We start from the raw sequence: 16,795 nt of genomic DNA on the forward strand, positions 1-16,795 counted from the left end.
GTAATAATAAAATTACTGATGTACCAATGGCTATTTATTTGGATGAAACAAAAAAGTACATTGCTGATGATCTCTTGTAATACTGGATTACTGGTTACATTGGTTATAAAATGTTGCTAAAATTGCTGGTTGGATTACTAGATTTCTAAAATGAACCACTAAAAACCTAAAAAATATTGGAAGAAAATGCATACAACAAGTAATGCTAATAATATTTATAAATGGATCTGAAAAAATACTGAATATCTGCAAGGTACACCATTGTTGATTGCAAAAAATAATTTATGAAAGTAAGATGTTGGTGAATCCGGACATTACTTCATGTACATAATACCCAATAATTGGATTACTTAATACAAGCATCTGCTGAATATTTATTACTGAATCCGAACATATGAACTATTTTGCAAAATAATTACTGGTTTGCAAGGAATCCTGAATCTATCCAATGTACAGAAAAGTTCTAAATAACTGGATCTCAAAATTATTGAACCCATCCAATGAAAAAAGTACATAATACAGAATAATACAGGTATTTAATTACTGAATCCAAGTATATACATATAGTTGGGCGGTGACTACGCATATGTACACATATTAGTTATGATTAACTATCTCGTGCAGCCTCCAAACATAAAAAAAGCCTTAAAAACACAAAGTATCTTTCTCTTCAGTTGGAACCCCTCTCCCCTGTGAAGTTCATTACTATCACTGTTATATGCATAAGACGATGAGTCGGAAAGGGGTGTTATGCCCACATGAACCTGCCACCGGTAAAAATCTAAAAAAAATCATTGAGAAAAATAGAGTGAGATAGCCAAGATACTGAATTACTAGGTTATTATTTTACTGAGAATAACTTAAATGCTATGTAGTACTACTCTACTAGATTACTGAGAATTACTGAAAAATATGCATATATCGCTGGAGTATTGAGGGATTACTGATATTTGTAAGGATTACTAGATTACTTGAGATATATCGCAAGCGAGGGCATTAGGATGACCCCATATCGGGAAGAATTTGTGTTTAGTTCTTTTTCATCAAGCATCATTGATAAAAAAATACTGGCCTATCTACAAAACCTAAAAAAATTACTGATATTAAATCCAAGCAAAAACTACTAGCCTAACTAGCCAACATTGAGTATGGCTTAAAGCATTGAAATATACAGTAATCGCAGAGAAAAATGGGCATGTGATTTTGGATATTGAACATTACTCCTGCAGTTCTCACCTCAATTTGTCAGCGTCGTTGCTTGTTTAATGACTAGCTTGACGGGTTTAGCGTGTCTCCATTTCCAACATACCCCGAAAAAACCTAGAACATATATATAGGTAAAAAAATGTGCAGATGATTCAGTAATTAGCATATTCAAACTATGTTGAGTATCTGGCCCTAGATGATTTAGGAATTAGCCTATTCAAACTATGTTGAGTTACTGAATATAAAATTGCACGAGCTTAGTAGTTTTTTTAGTTTTAGTAGTTTTAGTTACTGAGCTCTATTTCAATCTCATGCAGCTCAATAGTCTAGTATTTTCATTACTAAACTACTAGACTACCTACTCGGTTCATATCATCAGTGCTCAAAGAGTCGAAAAAAATACTGGTCTAACTACTAAACTAACAAATTACTGATACTACAGGCCTAACTACTCAATACTGAGGTACGTAGTAGCAGGGGTTTTAGTAATAGAGAATTACTGAAAATACTACAAAATAAGATGGAGGAAATACTAAGATGGAATTACTCTGTTACTGAGGTGTGTAGTAGCAGGGGATTTTACTAATATAGAATTACTGAAATACTAACAAAGATGACATACTGAATGTGCGGGATTTAGTTCATTCTCATCGACCATCAAACAATGGCCAAGGAACTTGCAAAAAGAAAAAGAGCCATGAAGGAAACAGATTACTTGGAAAAAGAACTAAATCTGAATGCAACAGATTGGCTACTGAATTATATAAATAATATTACTGAATATGATTACTGAACAATGTTAATTACTGAAATGAATAGAATTTAAATTTAGCTAGACTACCGCCACGTTATGCGTGAAAACACATATAGGATCCTATGAGAAAATACGTAAAATCCATTTTCTACATGCCCCCATATTACTGAAACTAAATATGTTCAAATAAATTACTGAACTAAGTTGTTCAAGCAAATCTATGAACCGCATGCTGACGACATCACAAAACGCATAGAAAAAATGTTGGAGGATTAGTAAAAAGAGGCAGAGAGGTTGTGGAGGTGTGAGAGCCGCACCTTCATTTTCCCAGCGGCGCTCCTTCATCTGGACCAGCACAACTATGTGATACTAAATTTTAAAAAAAAAACTAGCCTAGCTAGCCAAAATATTCGGTAATCACCGATAAACATGGACATGTGATTTTGGATATTAAACATTACTCCTGTTGTTCTCACCTCAATTTGTTTGCGCTGTTGCTTGCTTAATGACTAGCTTGGTGGAATCAACATGTATCCATTTCCAATATATATATATCGGGTCAAAAGGGGCACACGATTCAGTAATTAGACTATTCAACTATGTTGCGCATCTAGCTGATTCATGAGATGATTGAGCTCAGTAATTTTTTTAGTTTCAGTAGTGTTAGTTACTAAACTCTATTTCAATCTCATGTAGTTCGATAGTCTAGTATTTTATTACTGAACTACTAAACTACCTACTGGGTTTAAACTAAGCGACAAAAAAGAATAATTGTGCTTGCAATAACAAATTACTGAAACTGAAATAAAAATACTTACAAAACTACTATACTAACTACTCAGTTTAGTCATCAGCGCTCAGTAATCGAAAGAATATACTCGACTAACTACTCAATTTAGAGCATCAATATTCAGTAATTTAGAGCATCAATATTCAGTAACTACTCAAGGGCTCGATGTGGGGATGGGGGAGGACGGGGGCGTCAAGCAGCCTCTGGACGCCGCCGCTCGCGGCCGCTGGGGGCACAACGCAAGGCCCCAGCAGGGTGTGCGCGGGGACCTCACGCATCACGCGTCTCTGCAGCCCCTGCATGCCGGCCGCTTGTTGAGGACGCCGATGAGCCGCTTCCGCACCATGCCGCTCAATGCCACAGCAGCCTCCACGCCCCGCTGCTTTTGCGCCGCCGCAGCCTCCGTGCCCTGCAGTTCGACGCCGCCGCAGCTTCCGCGCCGCCGTAGCCTCCACGCCCGCGCTGCTCGACGCCGCCGTAGCTTTCGCGCCTCGCAAAGCCACCTCCGCGCCACGCCGCTCGACGTAGCCGCGGCTGCCTGGCTACGCTGCTTGCTGCTGCCGCGGCCTCCGCTCCCATGGGGCCGCCGCCCTCTCGCTGCTCGCAGACGCCGGAGCAATTTGAATCGGGATCTGGTGAGGTTGGGGGATTGATCGAAGGGGTAATTGGAGCAGGGTCGGGGTGGGCCAAGTTGGGCCGAGCGGGTTTGGCGTGGGGGAGACGTGGCTGGATCGGTTGGTTGGGTGTGGGTGTAGAATGCTAATCTACACCTAGGGTGTAGATTAGCACATAGGTATATATATATATATATATAAACACACATATATACACACATATATATATACATATATATATACACACACACACATATATATATACATATATATATACACACACATACATATATATACATATATATACATATATATATACACATATATACATATACATATATATACATATGTATATGTATGTATGTATGTATGTATGTATATATATATCTGCGAATACAATCTCTCCAGTTGCAGTATTTGTTGTTTTTAATATTATTAACACAACTTATCAGAGTATGACCAACCGGCCAGGTGATGAGGGGCAAAAAGCCATTGCCAACAAACAATCTCGCTTATTGCAATAACCAAATAAAGTAACTTCCTACTTTTCATTTTAGTTTTAATTAAAGGAGGACAAAATTAGGCAAACAAAATTAAACAAATAATTGAAAATACAACACTCATCCTACAAATGCATGCAGACATACCATACCTTTATGAGCACTCCAGAGATGTAAATTGTTTAATGAATATTGTGTCAAAACAAGAGTAAATTACAAGTGTGATTGATACAAATATTGAATATTTGCACATGCACGGACTTGATATGCTCATCCAAAATACAAAGTTTGGCCACCAATTCCTGTGAAATATACTAAAAATCAAAGAAAATTTATAACATTATATTAGCCTTGGGAAAATATATGCATAGAATTTTCAAGTTTTCAAAATAAATATCTGAAAAAATATTTTTTGCGACAAATATCTGAAAAATATTGGTAATAAAAGTTATAAAGGTTATTAACTGTATAGTCTTTTAAAAGGGCAATGCTAAGCAAGACAACTTGAAAAGTACATCTAAAATGTTAATTTGGAGAATCTCGCTATATGCATGAACGTTACTTGATCAACTGTTTAATTGTGACAAATATCCTTCCACATATTTGTAACTACTACCTTCGTCTCAAAATATATCAACTTTAGACTTGGCCAAAGTCAAATATTTTTATGTTTGACCAATAATATCTCCAAAATAATTACTTTTGAATAGAGTAGGTTACATGTTATAATAGTTAATTTTATTATAAATAAACTAATATCAATTTTTATATTTTTTCACCATCTATAGTCAAACTTCAAAAGGTTTGACCTGAAGAAAACCTAAAAATAGCTATAGTATTTTGGAACGGAGGTAGTAGTAATTTTAGGACTGGTTAAGCTGGAGAAGAAAAGTTCATGATGCTTCTAATTAAACTACTGTGACTACACGGGTTGGCATATGGTATCCCATTAATATAATCATAAGTAAAGTACACCAACGGTCCCTAGACTTGTTCTGGTGTGTCATCTAAGTCCCTAAACTTTTAAAATACATTTTCAAATCCCTGAACTTGTTTCAAGGTGTCATGTAGGTCCCTAATCTCTCAAAATACATTTTTAGGCCCATAAACTTATCCGGCGGTGTCAAGCAGGTCCCTAAACTCTTTGAGATGCTATTTTTAATTTGATATAATTATTATTATCCTACTTTGAATTTATGAGATATTCGTTTTCTACTTTAAATTTAATAAATTTCTATTTTATTGAGAATGAGTATAAATTATCTTAATAAATTTATACACAGCGCAAGCAACAAATAAATAATTAGTAGGAAATATTTAGGATTATCATTGATATCTCCATGTTAAACAAGAAAACTATAATATCCACTATTGATATCAAATTATCTAGATTAACCCATGATGCATGATTAATTCAAAATTAAAATGTCTTAGTGGTAAGCTTTGTAAATGAATCGGATAAAATAGTTTAATAAATAGTCCATTTTGAATACAATTAATTAATAGCAATTTTAAGGGATATGAAAACTTACATTGAGAGTTTAGGGACCCAAATGACAAATTAAGACAAGTATGGGGACTTGAAGATGCATCTTGAGAGTCTAGGGACCCGAATGACACCTTTGTACATGTTTAGAGATCTAAAAATGTATTTTGAGAGTTTATGGACCTCGTGACACCTCGAGACAAGTTCGAAGATCACCTATGTATTTTACTCTATAATCATCTATGAAAACTTACTGCGTACACGAAGCAAATTATATAGCGAGATTCTCCAAATTAATTTCCTTTTTTCTAAATAAAATGTGTATGTGCATGCGGGGCTGTTGAGAGATGCACGCACCAACACCAACTTGTCTAGGAAATTAAAGGGAATAATAGAATCTGCAGGTCTCACGATCGATCACATGGCCGCTCGCCGGCTCCAAGGATCGGGGCTCTGGAGACTGAACTTGTCGGCAGCAAGTTGCAACAAGCATATTTGCCCCCAGGCTCTTGTTTATTTTTAATGTCTCTCTCTTTTTTTTAAACGGAAATTTTTAATGTCTCTGTCATCATAATATAATTTGATGCCCTATATGCTTTGGGTAAGGATTCAACCTGACGTTATACGTGTACATGAATCAAATCTATGGGCATTTTCCACATATATACATGGCACCTTTCTGCTGTTCGTTCTTAGTTTTGCTGGCCATTTTGTACTTTCTCAACTGACCTGGGACATTTCTGAGCTTGTGTGTTCGTACTTCTTAGAGGCGTTAAACTCTATTCCAAAGTGCAGAAAATGTTCAAGGCCATGCGAGTTGCCTTTCCACCATTTACTTTAGGATAGTCCAAAATGGAGAAATGTACATCAGACTAGATTCAGCATATATAGCAGTACAGAATCCAGAATACCGAGCTGAAAGTTTGGAAAAGGCGCAGATAAAATTTTAATACCACCGGAGCCCGAATCCTGGATGGACCCTTCACTATGATATTATTCTCTTTGAAAATGAAAAGGGAAGATTTAGATTCTAATACGCGAGAGCCCTCTTTCTGGGGGCATCTATCTATCGCATTCTGCGATTAGAAATTGTTACGTCGCAGAAACGATTTAGTGGCCGGGCGGACGCACACGCGCGGTCAGACAGACACGCGACCCGCAGGGGAACGGACACGGAAGGTGGCCCATCATGCTTATTGGGCTGAAATGTTAATTGAATGTCTCTCATTTGCAGCGCTAGAAGCAAAAGCGAAATCGTGAATTCGTGATCTACATGTTCACTCCTACTTCTACGTGTTCCTATGAAAAAATTCCGAAAAAAAGTTTTGCACATTTTAAAATGTTAGCAACACATTCTGGAAATTGTTCCTGAACATTGAAGATGCTTGAAATATTTTAGAGTGTTTCGTAGAAATTGCTCCAAGTAACCAGAATTAATTTCGAAATCAAGTTATGCACTTTTTAAAATGCTCCTGAACATTCAAAATTTGTTTGGAAACATTTCATGGTGTTCTGTGGAAATATTTACCCAAAAAGTGTTCGTCAAACATTCCTAAAATTATTTCTAAAACAAATTACAAATTTATTCGAGAACAATTCACAATGATTTGGATAACTGCCTGGAATGTTCGAAAAAAAGTTTTGGACTATTTAAAATGTTCCTGAACATTCATAATTTGTTTGGAAATATTCCCAGAGTGCTTCGTGGAACTTTTTATCCAAAAAGTTCTCGAAAATATTTTTTGTCAAACATTCCAAATTGTTTTTTTAATTCCAAATTTGTTCAAGAACAATTCAGAATGTTCTGGATAATTTTTGAAAAGTATTCTGAATAAAAGATTTGAACTTTTAAAATGTTTCTAAACATTCAAAGTGTGTTTGGAAACATTTTAGATTGTTTTGTAGAATAACTTTTACACAAAATGTTCCGGGTAACCGGAAATGTTCCGTAGAAAAAGTTTTGCACTTTTGAAATTATTCTAGAACATTCAAGAACTGTTTACCCAAAATGTTCCAAACAACCAGAAATGTTCTGTAGAAAAAGTTTTGCACTTTTGAAATTGTTCCAGAACATTCAAGAACTTTTTACCCAAAATATTCCAAATAAACGGAAATATTCCGAAACATTACAAAGTGTTCCCTAGAAATGTTCAATAAAAAAGTTTTTGAAAAATATTCATGAAACACTCCAAAATTGTTTCAAAACAATCAGATATGTTTTGCAAACATTTCAGTGTTTGGAAAACATTCTGAGTTGTTTATCAACATGTCCAGATTGCTCTATTTTCCAAAGTCTTCCGAAACTTTTAGTTTGTTTAGAAACATTCCAGAGTGTTCTGGAATATTTCAAATTTGTTTTGAAAATATTTTAAAATTTTGTTTTTTGAAATATTTCAAAAGTGTTAAGGAACGTTAAAACATTTTCAGAAGTGTCCGAAACATTAAGATATTTTTCAAAAGTGTTCCAAAACATTCTGACTTGTCTAGTAGATTGTCCTGTTTCAGAATGTTTCGAAACTTTCAGTTTATCTCAAAACATTCAAATTTATTCTTGGAACATTTAAAAAATGTTCCGGAATATTAAGATGTTTTTAAAAGTATTCCAAAATATTCTGACTTGTTTAGTAGATTGTCCTGTTGTTAGAATGTTTCGAAACTTTCAGTTTATTCCGAAACATGCATATTTGTTTCGGCAACATTTCAAAAATGTTATGGAAAATTTTCAAGATTGTTCTGAAACATTCAGATCTGTTTTCGGGATATTTCAAAAGTGTTCCGGAATATTAAGATGTTTTCAAAAGTGTTTTGAAATATTCCGACTTATTAGTAGATTGTCCTGTTTCCATAATGTTTCAAAACTTTTAGTTTATTCTGCAATATTAAGATTTGTTTTGAAAATATATTCTTGAACTTTTATTTTGTTTTGGAAATATTTCAAAAAGTGTCCCCGAACATTCAGATGTTCCAAAAACAAAAGGTGTTCTTGGAACATTCTGACTTGATTAGTAGATTATTTTGTTTTCAGAGTGTTCTGAAACTTTCAATATTATTTTGATATATTCAGATTTGTTTAGAAACATTCCAGATTATTCCGAAAATGTTTCAAATCCTCCAAAACATTCAAATGAGTGTCATCATTAAAATTGTTCCGGAACAATTTTGAATGTGAACATGTCAAAACAATCAGATATGTTTTGCAAACATTTCAGTGTCTCAGTTGTTTAGCAATATGTCCAAATTGTTCTGTTTTTCAAAGTGTTCCAAAACTTTTAGTTTTTTTAGAAACATTCTACAGTGTTCTGGAATATTTCAAATTTGTTTCGAAAACAGTTCAAAAATTTGTTTTTGGAACATTTCAAAAATGTTTCACAACATTAAGATGTTTTTCAAAAGCATTTTGAAACATTCTGACTTGTTTAGTAGATTGACCCGTTTTCACAATATTCCGAAACTTTTAGTTTATTCCGAAACATTCAAATTTGTTTTTGAAATATTTAAAAAGGTATTCCCAAACATTCAGTTGTTTTCATCAAAAGGTGTTCCCAAGTAGTAATTTTTCTTGTTCGACCTAAAAACTATAAATTGTAGCAGAACAAACAAATATGTTCTGTATGTATTCAAAAAACAATTCAAAATGTTTCGAATAATTTTTGAAAAATATTCTGAATAAAAGATTCAAACTTTTAAAATATTTCTAGACATTCAATGTGTGTTTGGAATCATTTTAGATTGTTCTGTAGAATAATTTTAAACCAAAATGTTCCGGGTAACCGGAAATGTTCCGTAGAAAAAGTTTTGCACTTTTGAAATTATTCCAAAATATTCAAGAACTGTTTACCCAAAATGTTCCAAATAATCGGAAATGTTCTGTAGAAAAAGTTGTGCACTTTTGAAATTGATCCAGAACATTCAATAACTGTTTATCCAAAATGTTCCAAATAAACTGAAATATTCCGAAACAATGCAAAGTGTTTCGTAGAAATTTTCAATCAAAAAGTTTCCAAAAAATGTCCATGAAACACTCCAAAATTGTTTCTAAAACAAAACTGTTGGAGTGAACGTAAATAATTCAGTACTCTTTCCAAAAACTATTTGAAGAGTTATGATCAATTTTATGTTTTAACATGAAGAAAATTATTGCTCGTAAAAGTACAGCAGGTAAGCTAGCTAGTTAAGGGAACTTGTAGGTAGCTACCTAGTCTGTGTCTGTCAAGTAGATACTTATAAAGGGATGTTGCTCCAAAAAGGTGAACTGATGCGTCACAAGCGATTGGGGGCATGCCAGTGGCCTTGGGTCAGGATAAAATGATCATCACCATATCAATGTGCAAGGAAAAGTAGAAAAAAAAGCTCATAGCTGCACATGCGTAGATATGGATGCACGAATCACCGTGTATTAGGGAGATAATCACACAAAAAATTAACTAGATCCGGATAAGAATCTAGAAAAAAAAAGCTAAAAGTTTTAGTAGAAACAATAGAATCGCCGGTCAATCTAGAAAATTGAAGAATATTGAAGCACAAGGGCACGCGCGTGAGAAGCAGGTGAATAGGAGAACGAACCAAATTGAAGGAACGAAATCAAACCTTCAAAGATGCTAGACCGGAGTCATCAGAATCCGTGAGGAAATAGGAGAGATCAGAAATCGCGTCGCCGAATTGGAAGGATGTAGAAGAGATTTAATATGGGCTGCTGTGCTTAAATGGGCCTCCTGCAAAGCGAAAAGAACCCAGCGAAGCTCTTCAGCGACGAAATCGCGCCAGGTAGATCGCGCGATAAATAGAATCGCCGCTCTTTCTGGTCACGGAATATACTGTGTTCTGCAACTTGCTATTTGAGATTATTCCAACTTGCCTAGTGCTCTCGGTGGAGGAAATAATTCCAAATTTACACGAGAGCATTATTAAGTTTTTTTTTCTTGTGCCTGCCAAAACCTATGTATTTCTGTTAATAAGTAGAGCTCTGTTACATGACCACCGTACGATCCTATCAGATAGACGGCTCTCATTTTTTTCAATCATTGTAAAAGCTTCTCTAATAAGTAACATGAGAAAGACTCCCATTGTCATCACGCATGTACGGAACGTTGGTTTCCATCATCAAGACATCACTTTGGCTAACTCGCAGTCGCTATCAATAGCTAGTGTATCCAGCAAAGAGGAGAAACACAATATTATTAGCCAGAAACAGCTCTCTGTATTATCAACAACGAGATTTGATAACCTCCAGCAAGCGGCAATTCAGTCCAAAACTCCAAATGAAACTCTGATAAGAAACTTTCGTCCTCTGCGAGGACGTATACGATGTAAAGAGATCCAATAATCAAAAGGCCGTGTTAGGATCGGTGCCAAAACAGAACTTGTAGCCACACTCCTTTGCAGTCGTGTAAAGTGTAAACGTGTGGTGGTACAAGCGGCTGTCAAGGTACATAACCAGCTCGTGTCAAGTAGTACGAGACTGCAAAAAGCAACATACACAACACATAGAGCCACTACTACTACAGGCAGTTTTCCTGTGAAGAAGCCTGGCATATATGTACTACTATCAGCAGCCTGATCGCCAACATAATCAGCACAGGTGCTCTCATGTCATGTGGTCTCCAGCAGGGTTTTTCTTACCGACCGGTTCGGCCAAACTGGCGGAGTCCGGTTCCGGTATACCGGTCCGGTTTGGCCGTAAACCGGTTGGAACCGGTCAAGTTCAAATTTGAATTCAAAAGCCGCCGTGCAATCGGTTCGGACCGGCTTACCGGTCGGTTTGACCGGTTTACTGGTCGGTTTGACTGGTAACCGGCCAAATTCAATTTTTTTTCTTTTTTTGTTTAAATTCAAATGCCCGCAAAGTATACTAAATAAATGTTTGTATAATATATTTTAGCCTAAATGAACTCTCTAACCCTCTTTTGTACTACTTTTACATTGTATTTGTATATTTTTATATGCATGTTTTTTTGTTTAACTTCAAATCCCCGCAAACTATACTAAATGAACGAATTTTTGAGAAAATTTGACACCATTAGATTCGTCGCACCTTGAAGTATTTTTAGAATTTTTTGAGAAGTTTTCATTTTTTTGAATTCAAATTTGAATTTTGAATATGACCCGGTTTGGTACCGGCCCAAACCGGAACCGGGCCAGACCGGTTTGACTGTTAACCGGTCAAATCGGACCGGTTCCCACCGGTTTGGTGAACCCTGGTCTCCAGTGTGTACACATGAGTGCCCAGGTGCCCCCTGGCCAGACCAGTCGTGCAAGGTGCCAGGGATTCAACACAGTTCGGCAGGGTTGGGTCACGACACGACCTGACTCGCAGGAGTACCCATCTAGCAGCCAGTAGCTAGCTATATAGCAGGAAGAGATGATGAAGCGATAAAAAGGTTGCCTTGCCGAGATATATCCCCCGCTTCCCTGGGACACAAATCTTTGTTCCTCCTTTGCATTGGCGACATACACTCATTGTGGCTCTCCGCGCTCCGGCTCACGGATGCTTTAGAGCAAGTATTATAGTGGGCTACAAGTTGACTAAATTCTACATGGAAGAGAGAGAAGAGAAAAGAGAAAAGAAAGTGGGCGTTTTACTCCCCACCGGCTGAAACAAGCTGAATTGCCGCTGCTTGGTGGGCCCTCACGGAGCCAAACGCCGGCTACGAGCCTGTAGCGAGCGCATGCGCGCCGCAGGCAGCCGACGGGCGGACTGGGTTGCTGGCCTTGCTCTTATTCTCCCCGGCTTTCATTCCCTGACCCCACACTGAATTAACGGGCGCCATCCTCCATGGCCGGCCCCCTATAAGTAGCGCCGCTTCTCCCGCTCCTCTACTCACAAGAGCCAGCAGCCCTCATCAGCTCCTTGCCCATCAGAGCAGGTATTATAATGCCTACTCAGGCGGCTGGGAGGAATCCACGTCAACAAAAAGTGCCTCGCTGGCAGAGAGAGAGAGAACGAAAGAAAAGGCAGCGGGCGCTCCGTTCCCAACCGGGCTGAATCGCTAGGCTCAAGGAGAAAACGCCCGCTCCCAGCCAACAACGACGAAAAGAGCCGACTGTTTCTTCCTCCTCGAGATCCCCTGCGCCGCCCCCTCCCGTCTCCCGCTCCACCAGCCAAACCTCACCGGAATCAATCCCTCTCGCGCCAAAATCGATTCCTCTCGTGCCAAAATTGATCCCTCTCGCGCCAAATCACAACATAAAGGCCCAAATCCATACCTTTGCCACCAAATTACACCCAAATCTCGACCTCCCAAACCCTAGACTTCTTGCCCTTGCTGGTGATGGGTCGGTGGTCCAAGAGGACCTCTGCGCCGGCTCCCATGGAGAGTCTGCCGACTGGGGCTCCGGTTGTTACTCTCCCAGGGGCTCAGCCCGTTCCACCACCTCCCATCTCTTCCATGCTTGGTCCTGGCGCTTGGTGTCCTCCAGGTCCAGCGCAATCCAAGACGCCCCCCTCCGCGCCATACTGGCTTGCTGGACTGCAGCACCCGAGCATTGCCAGCCCGTCGACTAGAGGCCCTTGGTGGGCACCTCCTGTCATTGGTGCCTCTGCAAATACAGAGAACTCCGATCTGCAAGCATGGTATGTGTTGCCCACTGTCTTGGTTATTCTTCATAAGCAGTCTTATTTTGTTATTATTTGCAAGGATGCAGCTATATGGCCATGTATATTATTTTACACCAGAGTAAAAGTTAATTCAATTAATGTGTGGCGCTTCTGTAGTCTTGCTATGTTATTTGCAGCTACATGGTCATGTATATAATTAACTACTGATTTGTATACACTTTTTGGATAGGGGATCAGATTCTCACCCACCTGGTGGTTTCGTTAATCTTCTGAATGAAAACACACCCAGCCATGCACAAGGTGTGAGCAATGGGAGCTCATCACAACCCATCAATGTTGGTGATGACACTAATGATGGGGATGGTGCTAGGACTGAAAAGCGCTTGCTATGGAAAAAGAGGAGGATCTTAGATTGGTAAAAAAAATTATTTTGCATGATGGCCTTCATCTGCTACATTTGTTGCATAGCAGTAAATATGTTTTGATGACATTGTAGGTGAGCGCTTGGTTGAATAATTCAAATGATCCAATCCAAGCAAACTACAAGAAAAGCGCCCAGTATTGGAAAGGTGTTACTGCTGTCTTCAACAGCACCACCCCCAAAAATCGTGCTAGGCTAGTCAAGCAAGTTAAGGATCACTTTGCGAGAATTAAGAAGAGGGTTGCATGGTTTTGTGGTAGCTGGAAGGAGGCTAATGCTTTGTGGGCTAGTGGTGAATCTGATGTGGACTTGATGGAAAGAGCACTCAAATCTTATGAAGTAGATCACGAAGAAGATGGTCCATTTATGTTTAAGCATTGCTGGGATGTTCTTCGCAAGGAACCAAAATGGGATGTGTATTTGGCGTGCCTTGAAGAGCTAGAGCCAGAGAATAGAAAGTTTAGTGTTGATGAGGATATTGGGCAGCATTTCTCTCTAAATGATGCTACAGATGAAAGACCAATAGGGGGCAAGAAAGCTAAGGAGCAACAGAAACGAAAAAGAAAGGACCAAGCTTGTGTAATTGATCTTGAAGATGAGCTTCACAAGTTTGTAGATGCTCAAAATACAGCAAATGAAGGTCGCAAAGAGCTGCTAGAGACACAGAGGCATGTATCCAATGAGAAGCTTGAAGCTCGAAAGCTTGCATACCTTGCAGCAAAAGAACACAAGGAGTCAACCATGCTAGAAGCCTATCGATCATTGATGATGCAAGACACAACTATGATGTCAGAGGATGTGAGATCTGAGCATGTGCTTGCCTTGAGATGTTTCAGGGAGAAATTATATGGCAAAACTGACTAAGGTACTAAGCATTATTCTCTACTATTTTAGTTATCTGTGATGTGTAGAAAAGCTACTATCCGTGCTCGCCCGCAACATACCCAACTCAAAAATGATCTAGTTGAGCACATTTGGCACAAGTTTGGAAATAGAAATCACAATTAATCATGGTAGGATACTTTTATATGCATGGGTTTTGTTCCTTTTCTCATCAGCTTTATGATTCACATGGTAACTTATACTGTGTTTTACAGGACCTTGCTGTGATCTGGTGAATGCTGTGGATGCTATTTGTAAGTACTTGAAAGGACCTTGTTTCTTTTGTATTTCAGAGCCATATGCTGTACTTATTTTTTTACTTGGCTTGCAGTGTTGCTGGTGGTGACTCCTGATGACTATGGCATTATGCTTTTATCGTTGTTTAGATTAATATATAATTAGTGGCTTGCATGACATTGAACTTATTTGGCAGTCCTTTTGATTCGTAAGATTTCTGTAGTGTTAATTGGTACTGTCATGGTACTATGTGCCATCTGGTGATATCTCTGCAATGTTGCTAAACAAAATTTGCTATTTGGATATTAAAGTGAACTATGTCGTGGCTTCCAGTTTTAGTATTTTTGCATGTGTGATGGTTTGATGAGCTTATTTGCCAGGTTCAGGTACATGTTGTTTGATAAATGGCCACAGAGATGCACTCCGCATATGATTGTATGCACATGGAACCATTGAATAGATACATTTAAATATACTCCTTCTCTCAGCCAACCTAATAGTCCACCCATTATACTAGCTGCTGTATAGTAGGCTGAAAATGACATGGCGCTTCTATTTAGCCAGCAGCTGGCTATATTATAAGCCATGCTCTCAGCTCACTCGGTTCAGCTAGCTGCTTCTTCTGAGAGAGCTAGTAGAGAAAGCTAGATGGCGTCGATGTCGATGAGCTCGTCGAGGGCGCAGTGGATGAAGAAGCAGGACAAGCTGTTCGAGCAGGCGCTGGCAGTGTACGACAAGGACACGCCGGACCGGTGGCACAATATCGCGTGCGCCGTGGGGGGCAAGTCGGCGGAGGAGGTCAGGCGCTACTACGAGCTGCTGGAGGAGGAGGTCAAGCGCATCGAGGCCGGCAAGTGCCCTTCCCCGCCTACATGTGCCCCGCCGGCGCCGCCCCCAATTACTAGCGCCTAGCTAGGCCGCCCACAGGCCACAGGTAAACGATAGATCCATCAAGTCTTACTTTTTGCGCCAGATTCTTGTACCATGCTGCATCTAGTGGAGAGGATCGAGCTAGTTTCTAGGACCTTTTAAGTTTCAAAAGTAGTAGGCAGGCATCAACGATCTAGACTAGAATCTGCTGGGTAAAATTATATTTTGGCTGTGTTTAGATCCGCAAAAAGCTGGTAAAAATGGTCACATCGGATACTGTAGTATACTGTAGTATTCTTCGTTTGTTTGTGATAAATATTGTTCTATTATAGGCTAACTAAACTCAAAAGATTCGTCTCGCAACGTATATCAAAACTATGCAATTAGTTTTTTTATTTACCTATATTTAATTCTCCATGTATGAGACAAAATATTTGATGTGATATATAAATAGTGAAGTTTGGAAAGAGATTTTGCAACTAAACACAGCCTTTGGAAGTTGCAGGCAGGCAGCTTATCCACGACCATACTTTTCTGCAGGCTGAATGAAGCACCTGATGAAGATCTATTTAGGCGACATTCATGACATACAGTGGGTGTGGCTAGCTACAAAAAAGTAACGCAACCAAGTGGCCCGGAGCGTCCGCGCACATATGTGCATAATAACTACAGCTACCTAGCTAGTTCCCGCAGATCAATCGATCTCCCATGTATGTAGTAGCGTTCGTGTTCATCTTAATTCTCATGTAAGATCATCTGTATAATTGTATTATGTATCTTTCAGAAAAAGTGAAATAAAAAAGTCCTTTTTCCCCCCTTAAAAAGTCCTTCATTCTGCACCCAGTTAATAATCAACATTTGTCTTCTTTAGCCTCTGGTAAATTTAATAGATTTTGGTAAGAGTATTTAATAGATTTTGGTAAGAGTATTGTATGCAATGTGATGCTATGTTTTCCATTTTCATAAGAAAATTGAGCTTTTCCAGCTTCCTGTTTCATCCTAAGAGCATTCACTTATTTAATAAAAAAAACAGGTCGAAGATCCCTTGTGATCTCACGGTTTCTTTCTCTTCTCTAAAAAAAACACACCAAATCTTCTAGTATCCAGAACATCCAGATCGAAAAAATTGAGACAAATATTTGGCTAAAAAAACTGATAAAAACATAGTTTTCGAAAAGTTTTGCCCAAACTTTTGAGACAAAATTTTCAAGGAAACTTACCAAAAAATAGCTTCAAAAGATTTTCTATAACATTTTAATAAGCTATTTTAATTTTTTTTTCTAAATTTTGTTTTCTAACTTTATGGACAATATTTTTACAAAAACTTCTAGAGAAGACCTTTTCCAAAACTATTTCACAAACAATCCCCACATATTTGTGGAATCTTTTCTAATAAACTTTTAGGGAAAATTCACTACATTTTTTCCTCAAAAAAGACCGGCATAGGTTTTCTTCAGCGTATACACCCTTTTGCTACCAC

General features: G+C 38.2%; 1 protein-coding gene and 1 pseudogene across 1 annotated transcript; both read left to right on the forward strand.

The window, feature by feature from the left end:
- Positions 1-12,107: 12,107 nt before the first annotated feature.
- LOC120707540 lies at positions 12,108-15,379 on the forward strand (annotated as a pseudogene).
- On the forward strand, positions 13,140-14,462 carry LOC120707539. Its single transcript, XM_039992456.1, has 3 exons — positions 13,140-13,320; positions 13,402-14,191; positions 14,424-14,462. Exons 1-2 carry the CDS (start codon positions 13,294-13,296, stop codon positions 14,188-14,190), a joined length of 816 nt encoding a protein of 271 aa, XP_039848390.1. The 5' UTR covers positions 13,140-13,293; the 3' UTR covers position 14,191; positions 14,424-14,462.
- Positions 15,380-16,795: the final 1,416 nt, after the last annotated feature.

Source organism: Panicum virgatum, chromosome 5K, assembly GCF_016808335.1.
Source record: "Panicum virgatum strain AP13 chromosome 5K, P.virgatum_v5, whole genome shotgun sequence".
Lineage (NCBI taxonomy): Eukaryota > Viridiplantae > Streptophyta > Magnoliopsida > Poales > Poaceae > Panicum > Panicum virgatum.